General features: G+C 37.5%; 3 protein-coding genes across 3 annotated transcripts; all 3 read right to left on the minus strand.

Moving 5' to 3' along the window:
- Nucleotides 1–315: 315 nt before the first annotated feature.
- Nucleotides 316–1,534, minus strand: LOC101302417 (octanoyltransferase-like). The gene has a single exon (XM_004309409.1). The coding sequence runs from the start codon at nucleotides 1,093–1,095 to the stop codon at nucleotides 361–363; it is 735 nt and encodes a 244-aa protein (XP_004309457.1). The 5' UTR covers nucleotides 1,096–1,534; the 3' UTR covers nucleotides 316–360.
- Nucleotides 1,535–2,016: 482 nt separating this feature from the next.
- On the minus strand, nucleotides 2,017–7,125 carry LOC101302716 (UPF0061 protein azo1574-like). The gene is made up of 8 exons (XM_004309410.1): nucleotides 6,836–7,125; nucleotides 6,120–6,229; nucleotides 5,422–5,478; nucleotides 5,033–5,332; nucleotides 4,433–4,680; nucleotides 3,294–3,600; nucleotides 2,934–3,207; nucleotides 2,017–2,801 (listed from the first exon to the last, which is right to left on the minus strand). Exons 1-8 carry the CDS (start codon nucleotides 7,013–7,015, stop codon nucleotides 2,547–2,549), a joined length of 1,731 nt encoding a protein of 576 aa, XP_004309458.1. The 5' UTR covers nucleotides 7,016–7,125; the 3' UTR covers nucleotides 2,017–2,546.
- Nucleotides 7,126–13,283: 6,158 nt separating this feature from the next.
- LOC101303000 lies at nucleotides 13,284–16,948 on the minus strand. Its single transcript, XM_004309411.1, has 5 exons — nucleotides 16,833–16,948; nucleotides 15,835–16,333; nucleotides 15,164–15,725; nucleotides 14,705–14,785; nucleotides 13,284–13,582 (listed from the first exon to the last, which is right to left on the minus strand). Exons 2-4 carry the CDS (start codon nucleotides 16,176–16,178, stop codon nucleotides 14,777–14,779), a joined length of 915 nt encoding a protein of 304 aa, XP_004309459.1. The 5' UTR covers nucleotides 16,179–16,333; nucleotides 16,833–16,948; the 3' UTR covers nucleotides 13,284–13,582; nucleotides 14,705–14,776.
- Between the last annotated feature and the right edge of the window lie 1,067 nt (nucleotides 16,949–18,015).

The following is an 18,015-nucleotide window of genomic DNA, read 5'->3' on the forward strand; positions in this document are numbered from 1 at the left end:
TTAGAATATATTTGGTGAAATTTTCTTAAGATGGTTTCCATCTGCTTGATTCATGAGTACATGTGAATTAAAGAATCTTTCTGTAGATAAAAGCATGTGATCTATGTCAGCACTCAGCAGGATTATGATAGAACACGGTGATCACATCTAACCATTTGATAGAACAGTGTGGACTGAATCCAGAAGCTCATGGTTTTCTGAACGTGTGTTTTATTGTATTCGTAAAAATAATGAAGACAGGGCATCACCCTATTACAGATGAGGCAAAACATAAAAATTGGTAGAAGGAATTTGATAAATGGAATTGATAAACGAGTAAGAAGCTTACACAATTTATTCATTTGCAAAACAATACATATCTCAGTTGATTTCCCCATAGTCTGATAATATTGAAGCAGCATCTGCATCCTTCCATACAAGGTTACCATAACCAAACAATCTTGCAAAGCAAGAAATCAACTGGTCGTGAACTACTTCATCGGTAGGAAGCGCCAAGTCTGTCTCCTTTCTCAGAGATGTCACTTCTTTATCAGCAATACCACATGGCACAATGTGCTTGAAATAGTTTAAATCTGGATCAATGTTGAATGCCAACCCATGAGAGGTAACTCCATATGAAATGCGCACACCAATTGCACCAATCTTTCTCTCTCCCACCCACACCCCAGTCTCTCCTGCTTGCCCCGGACAAGCTTTCACGCCATACTGAGACGCCAATTCAATCATAGTCAACTCAAGCGTCTCCACATATCTCCGAGCCCCAAACCCAATATCTCTAAGCGAAACAATGGGATACAAAATGGCCTGTCTTGGACCATGAAACGTAATGTCTCCTCCTCTTTGCGTGTAGTGCAGTTCAGCACCTATTCCTTTCAGTTCAGCCTCAGAAACTAATAGATTATGATCAGTTCGCCGCTTTCCAAGTGTGTATGTCGGCGGATGCTGCAGGGCCAGGAGAGTATCCGGAATATTATGAACCTTTCTGTCCGAAACCAGCTTCTCTTGCAGCTTAAGTGCCTGCAGATAGTTGACAGTCCCCAGCTTCCAAACCTCAAGAGTCCGCGGAACTCTCATTTCCTGCAGAACACAGCTCATCAGCTAATACGTTAGTCTGCAGGAATCATCTCACATTGCTGTTTTCTGGTTTCTGCATGCTCATTGCCTAGCATATTGTAACTTCATAAATCGGAAAAACTAAAACAACATGTTGTGATTCGTATTGGGTATGACATTGAAGATCAACATAGAGCTAAAATTAACACAAAACAGCAAATGGCATAGTGCCCCAGAAATTCATTGAAGCATTCGATCAAACAGGTGATGAGCACTTTAAGCATGGATTCGCAGATTCAGGGCAACTCGAAAATTGAACAAGAAATTACCAACACATCCCATTTGGAGTGAAGAATTAATATCGAATGGGGTCTCGTGAAAACAAAATTAAGTAATTTGATACCTATAGAGATCAAACCAGCAAAAGAAGCAAGATCTTGAGGTCCCAGCGGCCTTGTTTCTTGTTTGTTTGGCCCTTTTTGCTCTATTATCTTGTAAGCTTAAACGCACCGTCAAGCTCCTTAATATTTTTTTTCTATTCTTTTTTATTTATTTTTATTAAAGAATAAACTCAAAACTTCAATTTGAATATTTTTGATTTTTTCGAGTAAAAGGTGTTTCATTCTAAAGAATACATCATAAATCGATCTACTGTCTTGTGTACAGAGAACAAATAAGATCAAATGACTCACGTAAGGTAATATCCTCGCTACACATTTCTATTCACTTTGAACACAAAGTGAGCCTACCATCATACATTGTTGCCTGTAATCATACATCATTGATCATAGGCATCATAGGTGAAAAGGGAAATAGCAAAAAACCAAAAAAAAAAATATTAAAAAAAAAACATATATTCCTAAACAAAGATCGTATCATAGTTCTGAAAGGAAATAAAGCATCAAAAGCAAACATCTAAGTAACCTCTTTGCCCTTGTAACTACTAACTGGGGCTGGGAGGTTTTGATCCAGAAGTGATGGTTGGAATCGGCTTCCACATTCGACAAACTGGTGATTCTAACAGCTGAGAATGTACATTGAACTGTCGGATTTTGACAGACTGCGAGAGTATGTGATTCTGACGACTAAGAACATACGCATTTCTCCAAATCCTTCAGAGAAAAGTACGTCACCATACATATCAAGTATGACGCATAAGGATTATTGAGATTCACCCTGAACTTCAGTACTGTCTGATTACGTTTGATATACTGTCTCATCGAATATACCAATCGTGAACACGAACTTAACAAACGGTGAACAATCATTTCTCTAGGCTTTGTATTTTCTATGGATTTTCTTTGAGCTATTTCACTTTGCATACATAAACCAGAATCATACAACATTACCGCTTTATTCCAATGTCTGGAGGGGAAAACTGAAATCGACTATTATGTACGATAGACTGCTATGACCAAAGATGAACTGTTTGGGACAGGAACAAAAACAGGGAGTCTCCTGTTGTCATCTGTATAACATTATGGTCACACAATTCATGATGAGCAAGAAAGCATGCAAACTCCAGGTCGATAAGCCCACGCGGGGGGCAAGCGAGCATACTTTTCCATTCCCGGTTGCTCATCAAATGGTCGTTCCATCACTTTAAGCACCCTTTGAACCTCTCCAAAATCACCTTGTTCAGCTGCATCAATGGCACTCTGGCATAAGTAGTTTCGGAGAACATATTTAGGATTCACTGCATTCATTGAGACCTTCCTCTCCTCATCTGGGATGCCACTAGCAGATAGCTGCAAAAGCCAAAGCCACAATGTGTGAGAAAGAAATATTTCAGATCAGAATAATCGTTGTTCTTTGGCATATATAACCAGTCGACTCCAGAAAATACAGTATATGGAAACCAAAGTTCATAGTATTTGTACCTCCTCTATGTAGATTCTCACCCAGCTGATCCATGCCTCCTTCCTCTCCTGCCCAATATCTAATAGAACAGCCTTTAGTGGATTTAACAACTCCTCATCTGGGATGCTGGGGTCAGCTTTGATATTGGACAGCAACCGGAAAAAGTTTGTGTAATCCACTTTGTCAATAGCCATATTATTAAGAAGTTTACTAATCAACTGCTTGACATACTTGGGGAGACCAATTTTTTTTGTCATTATAGCTTGATAATCATCCATGAATTTGGTTCCATACCTGTAAAAATGCAAAAGAGTTAAATTATTAAGTTTCCAATATACTTTGGATTAGGAAACAAGAGAAGGTATGGGATCACAAACTACCTTTCCATTGCATAGTTTGCCTCCTTCTCATTTATCAACTCGGCAGATGACAAGGTTCTTGTTAATTGCATAATATTCCATAAGCCAATATCAGGTTGATTTGCAAAACAATATCTCCTCTGTGGAAGATCCGTCGTATTGGGGGTGTAACTAGGATCAAATGCATCAAGAAATCCAAAAGGACCATAATCAATGGTGAGGCCCAAAATGCTCATATTGTCAGTGTTCAACACACCATGAGTAAAACCAACCCCCTGCCATTTGGCAACCAAGGACGCAGTACGTTCAGCAATCTCCACCACCCAGGCTGTTAAGAACCATCATGCAAGTAAAATGACAACAAAACAATTAATCAGCAATCCATGTGGAACATTTGCATCAGAAGTTATTTGGGCATGGCCAGTATGGGTAGATGTGACTAAAAGACCAACACTTTGCATCAAGGGAGATTTTTCCTATTTAAAAATCAGTACCCCAAGTGGCAAACATAGCAATGAAAATGCACAAGATAGAAGTTCATGATTAATGAAGTCTTTTCTTTTCTTCCCCTTAATCCATGTCTTCAACAAGTTCATGTTTAAATGGACCAAGATCAACAACAGACATCTAATTGAACTCACATGCATGATGAAAATGCATGTTTGTGCAGTATACAAGCGGTGAGCTAACTCTTTGTATACGTCACAATACGTATATGTAAGCGCATATACCTCTAGATAAATCCCTGAACGGCTGGACATAAAAGGGCATATAATTGCTATTCTTTCACACCAAAATATCAGTTGGACAAAAGAAGCACTCAATTTCATCTTTCACTTTTCACTCCCCAAGGAGAGTACAAAACTAGATGAGTTGTGAAAACTTCGAGAAAACTACTGTCCATATATGTTTACAGGGGAACGACTAGATCTGTCACTACTAACTTTGTGTGCATGAGTACACTAACTTTTTAGACAAAAGTAAAAGAAAAGAGTATGAGTTAACTCCTACTACAATGGCCTGACAAAGACATAGGAAAGCATAAGATAAGGAAACTATGACCAGCAAATTTAATACTGAACTTGGGATTTGACCTTTCAATTCATAACACAAGACGAAAAAATTATCATGCATCTTCGTGAACCTATAAAGATCATTACCTGCATACTTATTAGATGTTAGATCAACGATTTCATGTTCTTCGTTGCCCGTATTGAACGATAAACTCTCACTTCTACTCATGTTCTCTATATGTGGGAAGTGATGCCTAATGGCATAGTCTGCTAGAGTACGAACAATGGCAAGATCTTCTTTTTCCCTAGAGGCATGGATTTGATAGGATCCAAAGCGCAGGAAGGATGGAGCAACCCTGCAAACAATTGCACCTGGCTCCTCCTTTGGATTGCCACTGCAAATTGAGGGAAAAGAACTTTAATTATAATAAGGAACATATATGTTTATAACATAAAAGGTGGAACCAAGTTTACAGTCTAAGTCGCAACATGCACCCTGGAAAAGTCTACAGTTCCTTTAGCTCACCAATCTTTCAGGATGAGAAAGATTACCATCAGATGTAAACAACAATGTTTAGAAATTTGAAAAACGAATGAAAGAAGAAGCAGATCAACCTATCAAACCTTGAACTTATGTGTGTGTATCCTCAAAAAAATTTTGGACAAGTCAAAACAATGTGCGAGATGAGATACATATTCATTAGTCCTGAGAAACTAGTTATTAAATTAAAGTTGTATTGAACATACTCATAAAACATGTCACGGGTGACAAGTTTTCCTGTTGTCACAAGACATAGAGCACGAGTCGTTGGAATACCAAGACTATGCATTGCTTCACTGCAGAGGAATTCCCGAATGCTACTACGAAGCACAGCAAGGCCATCTGCAAACCGGCTGTAAGGGGTCTTCCCAGCACCTTTAAGCTGCAGTTCCCATCTTTCAGATTTAGAGTTAAGAACCTCTCCAAGTGTAATAGCCCGACCATCTCCCAATTGTCCCGCCCACATGCCGAACTGATGTCCTCCATAGCACTGAGCATAGGGTGATCTGTATAAATATATATAGATTATCTTTCACGCTGTATAAACAAATCCCCTAAGTTTAGCCTAATGCAAAACATTCAGAGAAACACTTACGATCCGACTAAAGGAGATGCTCCAGAGAACAAAAGAGGGAAATCTGGCCTTTCAAATCTGTAAATCCAAGAAGAGATGCCAAATTAGTCCCATGAAATATGATACACCAGTCGTGCAAAAAAATGTAATCATGCGTCTCACCAAAACTGACGTACTGATATAAGTAATATTAGTTGGGCAAAGGAACAGCAATTAAGATACCAAAACAAACCATTAATCAAAGCAACACAGGACAGAATCTAAAAGGAACCCATTTAACACAGACTAATACCATATAATGCCCAGTGATATATCAAAACTCTGATAAAAAGGAAAGTTCAATCGAGAACAGGAATCTTGATAACCTAAAATATCCGAAAATTCAGGTGACTTCAACAAATCTATGCCCATCAATGTCAATGAACTAAAAGGAAAATCCAGATGGCCTAAATTACTATTTTTCCATAGGAATTTTAATGATAAAGTCATGACTTCCACACTTGGTAGTAAGTACCAACCGAAAGGATCTAGTGTACAGATTAATAAGACATTGATTTGGAAGGGTACCCATTACTTTCTATAACTCCCATCAAAACATTTAATAACATCATGGCCAATGTATCAAAGACACTATTCATTTCAAGCTTATTTTCTCATTCATGTTCTATAAAAGCATTACACTTGATGTTTCGCAGACCAAAACAAACAAGAATACTCACTCTTGAGGATCCAATTCAAGCAATTCAGCAACCGACTCTGACCAGGCAACGAGCTGAGGATCATCAACTGAAGCTGACGGAGTTACTTTTGTAAAACAGGCATGCAAGACCTGATAATCAAAACACAAATAAGTATAAAGACAAAAATCATAACAAAACACCCCCAATGCTACTAAAATTACAACGTATAGCTCAACAAGGTAATCGGTATCAGAATCAAAATCACTAAAACTCAATGTCCCTTACTGACTTGGCCAGTTCTCGATTAACTTTACTACAGTTTCATTGTTGTCATGCCTTTAACCTAGTAGAGAAAACACACACTGCACATTACAGGAGATACAATACAGGGAAAAATCACCTAAATCCCGAGGAGGCCTAAGAATACAAATTTATGCTCAGTAGAAACTCAATGTGCAGCTCAAAAGCTAAAAATTGTATCCTATCATTACGATTCTTCTCTTTTCATAGCTAAATTAGACCATAATCCACTAACAACACAAAATCGGTAACTAATTTCGGCAATTCCTTATCGAAAAAGTACTAATTTCTGAGCTGGTAATGTTCAAATTCAACAAAATTATCCAAAGTCATTCAGCTAGTTCACAACTACAGGTATTACACAACAATTCAACACTCCATTTACTTCAATCAATCTCTCACCCAAACCCTAACCCTAACCCTAACTCAAAACACAAAGAGAAACGAGCTCCGACCTCTCGCGGAAACGTATCGGTCCTCGGATCACCAGGCAGCTCTCTGACGAACGAGTTCTCCCAGTTGAGATCCTCAAGCTTCAACCTTGCTCTCGGCGCGTCGGCGGCCAAGCTCTGGTTGCGCAAATCGTGCGTGACGGAGTCGACGGAGGGCTGCTCCGGCGGCGGCGGCGAGTCCATTGGAGAGGGTTGGTTATTACGGCCGGAGGTGAGGTGGCAAGCGAGGGAGGGGAATTTGAAGGAAGAGGAGGGGTAGAAATGGAAATTGGGAGGGCGACGGCGGAAGGTGAGGGCGGAGGTGAGAGAGGGAAGGAGGAGAGAAGGTGCGGCTTTGGAGGAGAAATGCGAAAGGATTTGCATTATATTTTTCTGACCGTCTTTTCTCATTAAAATTTCTATTTTCTATTTCTGTGAAAGTACGTTTTTTTTTTTTCTTGAAAAAGTAATTAAATTATTTTTTTCTTATGGAAAAATGTGGCTATTTTGGAGAAATAATAAATAATTTGATAATGGTTTAGGTATTCAAAAATATGATTTATTAATTACAAACACGAACAGTTTTTGTTGAATAGATTTAGTTAGTCTGTTAATTTGATACAATTTGATATCTAAACGGTCATCGAATTAGCTAAAAAACCTTTAAAGATGATTTACTCATATGGACATATAAGCTGAACAGTGAAGATGTGAAGATATAACCGAAAAGTTAGTATGAAGTCTGGTTAGTTTTGTCCTATGAAACAAGAAATAAGTTTGTACAGAAAATAATATAGGTATATAAAATAATTAAATTGAGAGGTGTAACTAGAACCATCTTAAAATAAATGCTAGTTATAGTGATTGGTCACGATTTGTCCTTCTTAGGATTAAGAGTTGTGTGCCTTAATCTATAGGAGTGGGATTAAGAGTTTTTTTTTGAAAAGGAGTGGGATTCAGAATTATGTGTCTTATTCGAGCAGAGACAGTAAAGCCTATAATTAACATATGAATAGGACCCTGTGCCTAAACAGTTTTTGAGTTCTACATAGCCGAATTCATCTGTGTGCTAAGTCCAGATCTTCGCCGTCAAGGGGAATAACGTCGTCACACCAGAGAAAAATGAAAAAGAAGCCAAGCAAATGAAGGAAGAAGGCAAGGTTGCAGTCGAGTGCTGTCAAGTCTTTGGTGTTGAGGGTCACAACTTAACATGCATACCAAGACATTGGCAAAGACTTTTCGGAAGTCGACGTTAGTGATGAGGAGATACCAGAGGGACATACAAGGGCATATTGGAGCTACGGTTGGTCCTCGAATGGTGAAGAATTTTGAGGATCCCCTTGCGGTGTTATTCCCATGATTTGTTTAAGTTGTTATAAGTTTTACGACCACCTCTCCGAAAATTGCCCGACAAAGGTGAGCTGCAGTCCCGCCAAGGTCTCAAGAATCAGAGTCGGAGGCTGTTACTGGCGACAATTCATACTCCTCAACAGCACTTATTGAGGGAACCCAGCAACATGATGATACCAAGGATATAATTATAAGCGCTACTACTGCTAAGTAGCTCGATTATTAGTGAATATTGTAGATATCAAGCAGTTTGATCAGGACGGTCTGTTGTTTGTCATTTGTTGTTTCTAACTTTCTGTATTTCATTCTCAAAAGACCAAAAACCAAGTGATGTTTGGTTTACTTTCATGACTTGTTTTGCCACAATTTTGTTTCATGATGTGTTGGGGCCTCCCTCAACTTTACTGATGCCCCCGTCATTGCATGTTTAGTTCTTCTAATCTATGCAACTTTGGTATCTCTTTAGTGTAGAGATCAGCAAGCTAGACACTGATTTAGAAGGGTACCCTTACTTTCTTCAACTCCCATAAAAACCAGGCAACAAGCTGATGATCATCAACTTGAGCTGATAGGGTTACTTTCAGACATGCAACAACTGAAAATCAAAACCCAAAACAACAAGAAAATTCATAACATAAAAGCCCCCCATGTAATTAAAAAACACCTTGTAGCTCAACAAAAATGATAGTATCCAAATCAAAATCACTAAAACTCAATATTTAATACTGAGTTAAATGTACTACATTATATCTAACAATCTATATTAAACCATTTTGAAGCAACTATGTACTTTGATGGCATAGCACAAGGGCCTATGCCAATAGCATTAAGCACATTGTCTTTGCTCCAATATATATATATACAGGCATTCTTGGCTGCGGATGTCCGCACCAAAGTTTTTGGTGCAGATTTCCATTTTTGCATCATTTCCCGATCGAATTTCCTCAAACTTTCTTCTAGACATATCTAGATCATCTCTGTAAAATTTCAGCCAATTTGGTGATCGTTAAGGCCCTCAAAATCGAAAAACAAATAGAGATAATGAACCGGACAGAATTCAATCCGTCAGATTTGTTTTTCAATTTTGAGGGCCTTAACGATCACCAAATTGGCTGAAATTTTGCAGAGATAATCTACACAAGATGATCTAGATATGTCTATAAGGAAGTTTGAGGAAATTCGATCGGAAAGTGGTGCAAAAATGGAAATCCGCACCAAAACTTTGGGGTGGACATCCGCACCTAAGAAACGTCTTATATATATATATATATACAGTCCGGATGTGAAGCGGACGTCCGCACTCCAGCTTAAAGTGTGGACATCGTCCGTTCTCCGCCGTCTCACGCTGACGACGGCTTCTCTCCTTCCCGGACGACAGCACAGGCTTCTAGGACGGTTTCTCTTCTTCCAGAACTGGCCGGCGACAAGTTTTCTAGCCGGATTGAAGCTCTGGACGGAAAAAACCATAATTGATCAAGGTTGGCCTGAAAAATTGTTTCCGGCCAGTCCTGGAAGGAGAGAAGCCGTCTTGGAAGCCTGTGCTGTCGTCTAGGAAGGAGAGAAGCTGTCGTCAGCGTGAGACGGCGGAGAACGGATGACGTCCGCACTTTAGGCCGGAGTGTCGACGTCCACTTCACATCCTCTGTGTGTGTATATATATATATATATATGTTTCGAACCTCCTTTTTCAAAGATGGATCGATCCTAGACATGTGAAAAGCATACATAGATTATTGACAAACCCAAAATTAGTAGACAAACGCGCTCCACTTACATTATCCATCATTGCGCTATCTCTAGAGGAAGCAATGTGATTATGGTTGGCCTTCGTTGTTTATTTATGTTGTTGTCTCTAGGGGTCACTTATAACTTGCATCAACTCCTTTGAGCTTTTAAATTTGTATGTAGAGTTGAACCTTTCTCTTGTTTTTACTGTTAAATAACAAGATAAAAAACCAAACAGGCGGTCAACCTCATTGCAATCAGCTTTAATGCATTTTAAAATTTCAGAAGCCACTTCTTCATACACACAGATCACAGGTGGAAATGGAAATTCGTGTCTTTGCTACATAATGTGCAACCACAATCATGTTTTCGGTTTGTTGAAATAAGAAAATAAACTACGTGAATAAAAATGAAGAGGCTATGTGCAAATCCTGGAGCAAGCTATTAGTTAAGTACAGGAGATAAGACCTACCCACACTCTTTTAGTTTTGATATTTTTTCGAGATTATATATGTTGCAATTATACTGCCTTATATTTTTTATTGGCTTTTTAATTTGCCCTACTATCATGTTACAAACTTTCTATACCTATTAACTTTTACAAAAAGAGAGTTTCTAGCTACCGTATAAAATATCAGTATCTCTCTATATATTAAGCGGACGGGGTCGATTACTGTTCAATGAACCTGTCGTCACCCTTCTGTCCTTGGTTTTCTTCCGTTTTTACGCCTATGCCATTTTACCTGTATTGCCTGATTTGCCCTCATCGCTTACCGCACAGAAGAAGAAAAACAAACATTACCTTACTGCACTGCACCGCTTTGGGAAGAGAGAGAGAGAGAGAGAGAGAGAGAGAGAGACAATTGGAGAAGAGTGACAACTACTTTGGAAAATCAAAAAGAATAAAGGAAGGGAGCTTTCAGGCCTTGATTCATCATAGAGATAGCTGGAGTTGTTTTATTTTCCAGGTAGTGGTTACGAATTAATTTGGGGTTAAGCCTCTTGAGTTTATGCTTATAGACAATAGATTGAAGTCTTCTACACTTGAGGTATGTCTCCGCATATGGGTAATAGCTAGAACAGAGAGAGTAAATTCATGGATCAGAATAGAAAGATTAGTTTATGTTCATTGTATTTTCTAAGCAGTGTTGTAGTTCGATTTTGGTTAGGATTTAGAACTCCGTTTGGCTTGAAATTTTGCACCATTATTCTTCCTTGAGGATACTCTTGGTCTGCAAATTTTGGTGTTATTTGATAAGATAGTTGAATTATAGTGATTTTCTAAAGATAAGTGTACTGTGCTGATGAAATTGTATTCGGTGTTATGTGTGCAGCTGTTTTGGAGTCTGATTTTGATCAAGATTTAGGACTCCATTTGCTCTGAAATTTTGTACTCTTTTTCTTCCATATGTGAACTCTTGATCTAGAAAGTTTGGTACTATTTGATAGGGTAGGCGATTTGTGGTGATTTGCTTACCGATTTTGACAGATGCTCCAAAATTTATGGATTTGCAACAGTAAAGAAAGAGAGAAAGAAATGGATACTTAGGTATTTTATGTCTGAGATTGAATGAGGTATCTGAGGCTTAACGAGGTTTTAAAATTTTTGTACAAACATGAAATTGCTTTACCTTGGTCATCTTATCATATGTAAAGTTTTCATTTTTCTCAAGTATATAAGCAGACTGGAATAGTCAAGGTAAGATACTTTAGTGCCATTCTACATCATTGTAATCATATTGTTTTATCAAGTTGGATTGCTCTTCTGCTCTTTTGACTTCTATTCGATTAATTGTTCTTTTTTTTCCTCACAGAACTACAAGTTCAGAGGCTCTGCATTCTGTTGTTTGTACCAGTTATTGGTGGGTGAAAGAAATTTTTCATTATGAGAATTCAGATCTCTGCATCTATCTATGGTGTTTGTGTCAGTTATGATATTTTGGAGTTAATGGTTTGGATTAGAACTATATTAGACAGATATCCGAGAGGGGAGTGTTTTATTTTTCAGATAAAACATGACATATATGTTTCATTTTCACTAATAGTAGCACATAGGCTTTGTATATCAAATACACAAGTTTTTAACAAATGGAAAGAAAGGAATTAAAGAAGTAAAGAAGGGAGTTATGGAAGTGATCTATGAGAAACAAAAGTTGCATCTAGACTGGAAAACATTGCAATCTAATGGGTATGTGCTGTCAAGCTTCTATACATAAAAGTAAGGGGCATGTGTGTTGTTCAGGTCACTGATTGTCGTAGTTTATAGCAGTTTAGGTTGCTCAAAAATTGAGTACTCTCATAATTTATTATGCTTATAATTTTATTATGCTTCTTTTGTCTAATATAGGGTAAGAAAGCCATGCTGAGTTAACCTATAAATGAGTGCGTGAACAACATCAAAGTAGTACTTGATGGTAATCTGATCACAAATAGGGAACTTCGCTACAACAATATGGGGCAAATGCCACACAAGGTGTGTGGCTTTTAGAGGTGTTGCAAATCACCTTATGTGTGGCATTTTCCCTCATACCCCACCAATACCTACACTAATACTCTTATTTGCTACACATAAGGTGATTTGCAACACCTCTAAAGGCCACACACCTCCACACAAGATGTGTGGCTTTTGCTCTATATTCCTACATTCTTCAAAGTTGCATGGGCTATTATGAACAAAACTACCATGAGAGAGAAAGAAGGGTTGCAGAAAGCATTGTTTATGTGTCCTTTATTCTAACATCACAATTTGGGGATCAAATACAAATTTTATGAGTACCATGTCTTACTCCCCCAAATCTAACACATTCTGGATTAGATTTTGTATCGATTGTGGTATAGGTTTGTTAGCGTTATAATATTTCAGATGAAAAACTATACAACGCACTTCCGCATGCACATGTTGGAAGGCTAGTAGTTATATACTTCAATATATGTTTCTCTCGGAATATGCCAAATTGTATCTTACATTTATAGTTTGTTGTCATGTCCAAAGTACTTGGTTCATGATCGAGAACCAGTTCACCGAAATACCAACATCACCGGCTATGAATGACCGCCATCCTCATTCATGTATATATGCACTAATGCTGCATGCCAGCATGCGCACTCTTCCTGAGCCTGCTTCCCCGGTCTGCAACCAAACACCTCACGCTGATCATTATCTCCAACCTCGACACCTTACGCTGCACACACAAGCTGTAGGTACAGGCTATGAGGAAGTTCATGCCCAATGAACACTAGTTATTGTCACCAAGTTCTTGATCATCAATGAACATAATCACATTTTATCAAGTATTTTGGAGGATCTCATGTCACAAAATGAAAGCTAGCTAAAGCTATATAAAACAGTCAAACAAAATATTTTGAGCAAAACTTATATGAATAATGCAGGTGTGTTAATAAGGAAGCACACGAACCAAACCATGTAAGGTAATACATAAAATTTTATCAGTAACGGTACTACTATTGGGAATGACATAAGAAACACCTTCAAGGACAGTATCCTTGAATTTTTTTTAACAATTTTATTTACAAATACCAGCGGCAAGAATCAAATCAAATCATGGTCAAGCATGTCAACTGATCTCTTTCACTCCCCAAGGTTCCTAGAATAGCTGTTACAATCTCTCTGGCTGTTTTGAAAGTCATGATCAGCAAAGCTTCTCAATTGGATTTGCAGCCTCAGCTAGATGACCCCTGAAAATAATGAAAAATGAGTGAAAGAGTGAACTACGAGAAAATTCTTTCTTTTAAGTTGCAAAACACTACTTACAATTATCCTATGAGTTGATTATCTTAAATGTGATCATTTGACTGCTTCTCTTGAATGAGTTTATGAAATCAAAAAATCTTTATATATTCTGTTTTTAGGAGAAAATCAACCAATGTTCTAGTGTATTAATTGATAATTTACCCTGTAAGTTCATCAAGTGCACCCCCAAAGTCCCACATAATTAATAACAAAAAAAGAAAAGAGCTCAATTTGGTTTACAGGGATGCGACTTTGGATAAGGACCTTGATGCAAATGACATAAGTCGTTAAGAATGTAATTCATAGTGCTGAGACTACTGCTCTCTTCATTCATCTCATGCTAGTTGTAAACACATATATATTGATGACCACAGAATCATCACTAGCTAGAAGAACTAATTTCAAAATGCTAACACAATTTCTCCTCGTTCTCATGGCTAGCTGCAATAACATTGATGACTAACACTTCCCACAGAGACTAATTTCTAAAGGCATGATATATTTTATATGTACATGATAACATTGTGTGTGTGATTAATAGTACCGATTCATAGGTTAAAATATCTGCTTCACGCCAAAAAATTCATAATTTCTTAAATAAATCAAGACTGAATGAATTGACTACATACATGATGTATGCAATCATCCTGATTGAAATTAGTTTCAAACTAGACATTTTCATATACCAGTAAATCAGTAATTTATATCAGTAAGTAGTGAAAGCATAACAATTATCATGGATACAAAGTTTTCTACTGTTTTTGTTTCCCAAGCTAATTATCTTCCATCAATTAATTATCAAAATCAAAAAAGAAATGGTTGATAATGACGAATGATAAAAAAGAAAAAAGAAAAAAAAGAGAATGTAACAGCAAATAAGAAAATTGTGGTTAACATTTGCTTGTTGCACTGATACTTAGTAAATTGGGAAAGCAAATGAATTACGAGTACTCCACATCCATATAATTTAGGGAAAAAATGTATGGCATTGCAAGAAATCTACCATTCAATGAAAAGAAAATAGAAAAGAAAAGCATTATGATCTGATCAATGATCACACAACATACCTGGACAAAGAAATAGAGTTTGACTTGCCATTGCAAGTGAGCCGGCCATTTGAGAGACTTCACGGTTGGAAACTAGATGCTCTGTCGCATGGAATTGGGAAAGAAAAATATTTATTATTAAATATTATAAATTTTAAGATAAAAATAACATTCTAGGGTGTCTAAAATATTGTTCGTAATTCGCATTACTAGAGTAAAGAAAACAAACAATCATCATCAACGTGATGTATTACGTATAATTTTGACTTTTTTTGTTCATATTATAAAGGATAACAGAGACAAATGCTATTTTACATTGCTTTGTGTTCTGTTGTACGGGAGCTCAATTGTATTAAAAGATTGGGAAGAAAGAAAAAATGAATCACAGATATTAATTGATCAATGGTCAGATCACAATTTTGTTAGAAGAAAAAGACAAATTAAATAATTATTTCATACAGGGTTCACACAGAGACATACCTGCCACTTAAAAAGTAGAACATTAAGTTGGACTGGGTACGTCCTGCCAAAGTAGTCAGAAGCGGAGGTTGAAAATTCAAACCGGCTCCTGCTGGAGTGGAAGAGAGAGTAATAAGTGATTGAAAATGAAATATGGCCGCAATCCACCACGATCAAGTGTTCCAATGAAGGACACTTAATATCAACAGTAGTAGCACTCGGACCATACAACATAGGAAGATTCTTCAAAACCAAGTTCTTACATCTAAGCAAACCAATGTATGTTTTAAATCCACGTCCTTGCAGCCGACGCTTTGTAGACAAAGCAAGATTGTATACCCTGTTTTCTCTCCGGAAACTGAAAAACACATCGTACTTCCAGCGACGAGCTTTTGATGATGGTTCAACTGATGAACGAAGAGACGCAGCAGTTTCTCGGGAGATTGTAGGCACAATACCACTAGTGGCTTGCCTTGTTGGCTTGAAACTGATATGGTTGTTTACCGTGTTGATTTTCAGAAGATATGGTAATCGACGCAACACAGATCCTACAATGCCTTGGACAGAGAGACTAAATCCCTTGCTGCAAGAAATAATGAAGAGAAATAATTGTCAGCTATATACTGAGATAGCTACAAGTACAACCTCAAGTCTTGGTAATATATTGAGATAGCTACTCTCATGATGCTTACTTGTATTGCCATTGAGACAAAGGCAAAGTGCCCACTAATCTTAAAGCATCCCTCCACTGATTCAGCTTATCTGATCCGTATAGGCCAGAGTTCTCATGCTTAGTGAAAGCTTCTTCAAAACCTCCCATCTGATATTTTACATCAGTAGGGTCGACTTGATAAAAAACTGGAAATATTCTGTCCTGGCCGGTATTCATGCACTCACAGATCATTGCAAGTTTGTCCAAAGACCGAGTAGAATCAGCATACATTCCCGAGAGAACAACGATTGCAAACCATGAATCCTCCATTGTAGTTTTGAGAGTGGAATAACTAGCATTTCCACTTGTATCTCGATCATCCATGAAGGTTTTAATTCTTTCATCTCGCAGAGAAGGGATGCAAATTTCCCCTTCCCCCTGAAACTCAAGTACACATGATATCTCCACCGACGAGCTTTTGATGCATCAGTCTTTGGAGAGATGGAGGACATTGCAAACAACCAGAAAAAAGAATCGGTCTGAGGAGTTGAGAACAGGAAAAAAAGAATGGTAAGGAGAATAATGGTAGAGAGACTATCTAATTAACTCCATGAAAATAAGCTACACAAAGAGCCCCAAATCTGATCACGTGATTCACGTCTTTGTTAAACAAAACCCCAAACACAACTAGTGGTAGATGTCCAGTGTCCTAATGATTAACTAAACATTATTGTCGAAAAAAAATGATTAACTAAACATTTAGCTTTGAGCATCCCCATAATCTCATATTAAGATAAGGGACATTGTCAGTTTAACTTTTCGTAGGTTAGCGAGTGTTTTACAGTCTTTTAAGCTGCATCTTGTCAATAACCCAACTCCCAAAGTTTGAATACCATAATGAATAATCTAATGGGCATTAAGAACAGTCAAGAAACTAACAAAGAGAAACAGATAAGAGGGAAACCACAGTGAAAAACAGACATGAAGGGTGTCGATCATGAGGAAGTGACAATAGAGAGTTAAAATCGAGTAACTCACAGTTTCCATTAGTGGTTTGTGTTGTTGCTTCAACTGGTTCAAAATATTCAGTCACATTAGTAGCTCGTCTTCTTACTTTAAGTACTTCAAATTCTTCATTTGATTCCGATATTGTAGGCTCAGTTTCAATAATTGGTGCTTCCCATGCTTCAAAATCTCTATTGTTGATTTCAATAGGTTGTACTTTACTGCACACAATGGAGTCGAGAAGTTCTCTGTCAATCTAAAAGGAAGAGCCAAGGGTGAAATAATGGTCAGCTATATGAATAAGCACAAGTATAACTCTTAGTAATTGATGATGCTTACTTGTAATTATGTGAATCCCACGCACCCAGCCAAACTGGCCACTATTGTTCGTATCGCCCAGACGTCCTTTCATGGTTATCCAAAGCTTCTCCAAAACTCCTTTCTGATATCTCACATTATGAAAAATTGGAAGAATTCTCTTGCAGTCGTCCATGCACTGAAAAATATATACTAGTTCTCTCACACACCTAGTAGAAGCAGCAGCATAATATTGGGACAGAACAACACAACAATTGCCAACCTTGATCTTTCATTGCCTCTATGTTAGAGGGAGAAATAACATGACCTGGTACAAAGATGTCAATCCTCCACGAACATTAATGTTGTGGTTTTCCTCTTTTGCAGCCCATTTTATAAAAATCCAACATAGCACAAACTCAGTAGTCCAAGATAGAAATGGCAGCTGGAGATTTGAGTCAAATGAGAAAGATGGGTTTTGTGCCATCTGATGAATGTTACAGTTGAGACGTCAAAGAAGAATCGGGCAGGAGATTGCTTTCAAATATGAGCAGCTGAAACGAAATCGACTGAGGAAATGAAAATTGGCTAAAAATAAACAGAGAATCGATTCAGACTCATCTTAGTCTCCAACACCAAGACCAAGCCTTTCCAAATTTGGTTTTCAGAATTAGTAAATCTAAGAGATAAAACCTTTGATTAGTAATACAAGGGTAATATGTGAAAGTCGAGCAATGCATTAGCATAGAAAAAAAAAAACAACCCTAGCATGATTTAGAAAGTACAAATTTTACAACTCGAATACAAATACTTTCTTGGTTCTCCAAAAGATACATCAACACATATATAACCGAAACAAGTCTCTCCAACAGAAAAACTCACTAAAATAATTGTAATAATTATAAGTGAACTACATAAA

Source organism: Fragaria vesca, unplaced genomic scaffold (assembly GCF_000184155.1).
Source record: "Fragaria vesca subsp. vesca unplaced genomic scaffold, FraVesHawaii_1.0 scf0512944, whole genome shotgun sequence".
Taxonomy (NCBI): Eukaryota; Viridiplantae; Streptophyta; class Magnoliopsida; order Rosales; family Rosaceae; genus Fragaria; species Fragaria vesca.